We start from the raw sequence: 5,833 nt of genomic DNA on the forward strand, positions 1-5,833 counted from the left end.
TCATGTTCTGGACTGTAAAACCGGTAGGCAAAGGTTCATGTCAGCAATGCAGCTTGTAACAAGCCAAAATAAACACGTGCACCTATCATAATGGTCTTAGCCCCACAGAAAGGCAGGGAGAGTCCAGTGTAACAGTACGGAGGCCAGTGCAAGCTTCCCATGTACCTAGGCAGGACAGAAGGATGAAATACTCCACTCTATGTGGTCAGCATAAATGTTGTGGTATCACAGAATTCCAACTAATGGAGACAAAAATTAAGAAGCTGCTAGAACGCTTTTTGATTAAATCAATTTCCAGAAGTAGTCCAGGGTTTGTCTGTTTTTTCCTTAGTTAAAAGCACAGCGTATGTACAACGGGAGCAATGAAGAGCTTAGGTAGCCAGGTTTGGGAGCAGATTCTAAGCTCATGAAAGCTCTTTAATGTGCTTAACTTTAAGCTCATGCTTAAATGCTATGCTAGAAGTAGATTGGGTTGTTCAGCACTTTACAAAATATAGCCTTCCAAGCTTAAAATTTCTGGACTTCATTCACAACAGCTCCACACTTCATTTTACAGGTCAAGAACTGTTTGGCAGAGAATCGTGAAATATATCCTGATATTTTTTTCCTCCAAGAGTTATTCTCTTACAAATAAATGCCAAGATACATATAAAAAAATAGTACTAAAAGAAGTATAAAAAATGATACTAAACTGTAAAATGTTGGGTATGAGAATAAAACAATGATGTGGTAAAATTGTAAGGCTGAAGCAAGAAATTTACTGAAAGTCAAGAAATCTGGTGATAAGGATGATTTTCCTATAGGAATTATTTAGCAATAAAGTCATCAACAGGAAAGGAATATTGAAGCCATGAGATGAAAATTACTACATATATCAGGGAAAAAGTGTTAACACCCGTGTAAGACAAATCAGGTGTGTTTCACTATTTTACTCAGAAATAGTCTGACCATTTATACAGACAGGAACAGAAAAGATGGGCAGCATCCAAGGAGGAAAACCTAAATCATTCAGGCGGAGGCAAATACTATTTTATGTGTTGAGAAGCTTTTATTGAATAACCACAATATTTTGGATTAGTTACACTATGGCTCTGAAATATCAAATTATAATGTAGTCATTTTCCCAATAAAAGGAAATAAGAAAATAAAGAAGCATGAGGCTTTGGTCACTGAACTAAGCTGAGTTTTAAGAGCCAGTCCCAGTCCGGTACAGAGGAGGAATTTCTTCAAACTCTCTCATAGATTCTAGTGCAGACAACTCCTTTCATGGCACATTCCTAAGACACAAAATAAAATATTAATTTAAACCTCTCACTGATGGCAGGTGCATCTGCCTGAGTGACCACCGAAGCTGGTGAAAATCCAGATATCTTATTGTACATCTCCATATAATTTTTAGAGCAAACAGCAAAGCTATTTTTACATTACTGTGGGAAAAGTTGCTATTTTAACAGCATCAGACTTAATTAAGTGGCATATAATGATAAATACATTGCAAAATCAGAGGTGAGGTGGTAGCTATGTAGCTCCTTCAATTTTGCTCAGCTTTCAGAAACTTATTTACCTTCCTTGGCATTATTGACATGACAGAAATATCAGCCCTGCCTAGTTTATCATACCACAACCCATGAACGCTTTCAATTTAAAAACAGAATTTTATTTGTGGAAGCAAAAGTGGCCTATGTAATTTCAGAGGTCAGACCTCTGGCCTATAAAACTTTGGATTTATGAGTCACAAAAGGTTTCTGCCGACCGTCGCACCCTTGCCTGGCTCCTGGTGACTCACAACCAGAGGGCCTGAGCAGCAGAGGAGAGAGGAGCATTGTGGAGCCCTTGTCTTCTGCTGACTGAATGGGGTTTGCTGTGCCCTATCGCTGCCAATGTGCATTTGGGAGGCTTCTCTCCTGCAGACGGCAGGGCATTGGTGGAAGAGGGATGCTACCTCTCTGCTCAGCTCTTCAAAGATGTTTTAATCATTAGGAGAAATTTACAGAGAAATGCAGCCACGATAAAATACAAAAGCAAATCAACCTTCCAAATGTATTAGAGTTCAAAACAAAATGCAGTCAGAACAAACTCAGGTATTAAGGCTTAAAGCTGCTGTTTTCAAACAAGTTACCCATCCTAGTTTTGCTCCACTCTTTAAAAACTTTAATGAACAAAGTATTTTCCTTCATTCAACAGTAAAACTTTAATTTTATTAAAAAGTACTACAACTAAGGCCCCTAAAATGTGTGATTACACTGGCTTGGCTTTCCTGTGCTTTCTGTGTGACTATTAGAGAAAGATAGGTTAGCCCTGTTGAGAGAAACAGATACTGAGGGAAAGTCACCACTCCCCAGCCTTCATCACAGACTCAGTTTCCTGAGTACCGAAGGGAACTCAGGCTTTTTGGTGGAGCTGTCAGGACCTGTCAGTCCCCGTTGCGGTTTATTATCACAAGTAGAATTAGATGCAGAGATAGCGGCTTTCATGCAATAAACCTCAGGCACCTGCTTAGTGAGCCTGGCATGCTGACATGGACAGAGCAAATACAAGTTTTTGAATGGATTGGCATTAATGGAAATAGATGTGGGAAAAGTTGTAAAATTAGTGTTCTAAGGTGGATGTGCTTTGTTCTGAATATGGAAAGAAGGAAAGACAGAGCCAGCCCAGGGTTAGACATATCTGGCTTGCAAACTTTGCATTTCACAGGTTTCTGTTGCTTGAGCGGCTCATTTCTTTTAAGAATAACAACCTTGAAAGCAGTAAGTATGTTCTCAAATCATGGCAGCTCTGCCAATATAATCACTTTAAAGACAATTTGTTGTATGGAATAAGGTTTATTTCCTTCCAGCTTGTTTCCTAATCTTGTTTCCCTTTTTCTCCCTCCTTATTTCTCTCATGAGCCAAAGGAAAAGCCAAAGTTGACAGACGATTTAGCCCGAAACAAACTGAAGTCTGTGTCCTTCTACCATTCGGCAGTTTACAAGGAGGGAGAACATAGGTACTTACCACCACCATTTTCCCATCAACCAGTCTTCTCCTTATCGTGGTCTCTTTGCCGTTCCACTTCTGCACTTGCACCAATGACCCTTTCTCGAGAGTTACGACACTCTGCAAAGGCCAAGAGAAGATTTTCAAAATGTGATCCAAGTTTGTAGATTAGAGTAACAATTCACTTTTTGGTTAGCAAGATCCACATTTTCTGCTAATGACACCCTTAGTAACATTGGTTTCAGCTCCATACTGCTTCCTCTTTTGGTACTTTTCTTGCTTGGAAATTTCCAAGCAAATTGGAAAACTTCCTTTTAGTGGAAAAACTCCTGCTAGCTCTCTTCTAGGATGTCAGGATCCCTTAGAGATCATTTAGAGATCATTAGCCACCTTACCTTGACTTTCCGGTCATCTGCTGTCATTTCATCAAACTGCTGGCCCAGTTTGAAGGAGATCTCCGTGTTTTTGAAGGTGCTTTCAGTTCTGATAGTTACTATGTCTCCTTTCATACTGATGATCACATTGGGCTTTGCCAGGCCACCTAGTTTCCTGGCAGCTAAGCCCACTCCTATAAATCAGAAAAAAAATAACATTACATTCTAGGAAGCAAGCAACTCATTATCATTTCATAAAATTTCTGTGGAAAAATAAGGACAAGTTTCTTCTTGAATACTATAATGTCTGATTCAGATGAGACACTGATTCCTCATATGTGGAAGCTGCATAAAATATTGCTTTCAGAGGTTGAGGCATCCCCAGCTGATGCATCTCCAGCAAGAAATAAAGATACACGCAACTTAGATGGTTACTCATCTGCATTGGATTTGTGTAGTGATATAATGGGTAGAGAATTCCATAGAAAAGGACTATAACTCATAAAAACTTGCAAAAATCCTTTTATTTTTGTTATTCTTGACAAATTTGAGAATCTGAACTTTTGTTAGCCAGCCACAGGGAAGAAACTAGATACTGAACTCCCAATATGCTGGTGCTTATTCTTCAAAGCATAAAATATACTGGAAACTGAGCAATTCCTCAGTTACTACTAACATCCCTTAAGAATCCTAATGTCTAAATCTCAGTGAAAGGTGCAAGTACTAAATAAAACAAAATTGAAGTATAAGAGTGAAGAGGTGCAGAAAACTTCAGTAAAAACCCTGTGTTAAGAACCTTTCATATTACCTTGTGCTATTTAGCCCAGTTCATGGTCAACAAGTTACGAGGTCTGAGGCAGGTTAGAACGAAGGCCACTGACAATGTAGCTCTGTTTTATAAAAGCAGACTGAGGAGAGCTATCGTTAGTGTTGTTGTTAATCCTATGGTGTGCTCAGATGAAAAGATCCACATAAAAGGATATAAAGTTATCTGTAAAGTGTAACACTAGCTGCGCTAATTATTCAATACTGAAACAATTCTGTTTAGACCTTCAGAAAAATGTCTGTAGCTGGATTTTCATCCCACATTTACTCTGGTTAATCAGTTAACTAAAGTTCTTTTGTTACTCAGTTTAACCTTTCAAATAAGGGGAATTAATGGTTCAGTGAATCATTTATATAGCAAAAGAAATGCTGGAATTGAGTGTCTGTACACTTGCTATATATAGATGAAGCCAGCATTAAACTAAAAAACAATGCCCAATTTATTACATTCCTGGCATTCTTCAGTAACAGATAGATTCATTCATAGAATTCAGACCTCTGAAACCCAAGTGTCATGAGACATCAGCTCCATTATATATTGTAAGTTATCACAAGTCATGAGTTTAATAGCATAATCGAGAGAAACTAAAAAAGTCCTGCATCTCCATAGATCCTTCTCATTACAGGAAAACAGATTATTCAGATAAGTTAGATAGATGTAAGTTTATTATAATAATCCAGCAACTGCCTTTCTCTTTTTCCGTTTTACATGCTAAAGGTAATAAATGAGATTATGTTAGAAAGTAATTCAAGTGCTTATGGTCAGGAAGACATTATCCGTGAGCAAAGCATAGAATGAAGAAAAGACATTGTTAAAGAAAACTTATTTAAAAACAGAAAAGGAAATAACATTTCTCACCCAATTCTTTCATATAATCATCAAAATTTTCGCTGGAGACGAGCTTCCAGGTTCCCACAAATCGGTTACACATCGTATTGGCTTTACAAGGCAGCGGTCCTCAAAAGAAAGGCAGTGGCAACAGCAGCTCTTGGAGGGAGGCAGAGGGACTGTGCAACCGACTCAGACCTCAGTCGCCTCCTTTTAAAGATGCCCCGTTCTTATAACGGTCAGGAGGGGCCAATGGGAGAGGCAATGCCAGGGCCAGACAATGTGCACCTTGTCCAAGGCCAGTTGTGTTAGTACCAAGGCTTGGGGTGATGCCTGCCACGGCTTCCTCCACTGAATAAATCAGGGCAGTGAGAAGCATGTGGGGATGGGGATGTGAGGCAGAACAGGCGGGTGACATGGTGGTGGGGTCTGAGCTACATAATGCCACCAGGCACGCTATCACTGTACCCCTATGAAGCTCAGCTCTGGCTTTCCTCCCAGTACTGTAACTCCTGCTATCACCATTATCACTACTGTCACCTGTATGCTAGTCAGTTAAATCAACGTCACAGAGATGTAGGGAAGAGGTGGTGAGAAGCTCCTGCGTAAAGGAGAAAAAGCTTTTTTTTTCTTTCATGATCCATCCTGGAAAGGGGGTGCGTATTCCACCATTTAAAGACAAAATTAAATTATTCTGTCTTGTTTTCTGCTTTTGCATCAGAGTGATGATGTCAAACTGTGGGTTCTGCCCTGCATGTACCCCCACAGCACCGTGAAGAGAAGAGACAGACAAACTTTGCTGCCTCTCTTCTTCTACAATTAAAAATAT

At 39.4% G+C, this 5,833-nt stretch overlaps 1 protein-coding gene across 1 annotated transcript; it reads right to left on the reverse strand.

The window, feature by feature from the left end:
• Positions 1 to 1,082: 1,082 nt before the first annotated feature.
• On the reverse strand, positions 1,083 to 5,186 carry LOC106484619 (myelin P2 protein). Its single transcript, XM_013942831.2, has 4 exons — positions 5,035 to 5,186; positions 3,372 to 3,544; positions 2,995 to 3,096; positions 1,083 to 1,277 (listed from the first exon to the last, which is right to left on the reverse strand). Exons 1-4 carry the CDS (start codon positions 5,105 to 5,107, stop codon positions 1,227 to 1,229), a joined length of 399 nt encoding a protein of 132 aa, XP_013798285.1. The 5' UTR covers positions 5,108 to 5,186; the 3' UTR covers positions 1,083 to 1,226.
• Positions 5,187 to 5,833: the final 647 nt, after the last annotated feature.

This window comes from Apteryx mantelli, chromosome 2 (genome assembly GCF_036417845.1).
Source record: "Apteryx mantelli isolate bAptMan1 chromosome 2, bAptMan1.hap1, whole genome shotgun sequence".
NCBI lineage: Eukaryota > Metazoa > Chordata > Aves > Apterygiformes > Apterygidae > Apteryx > Apteryx mantelli.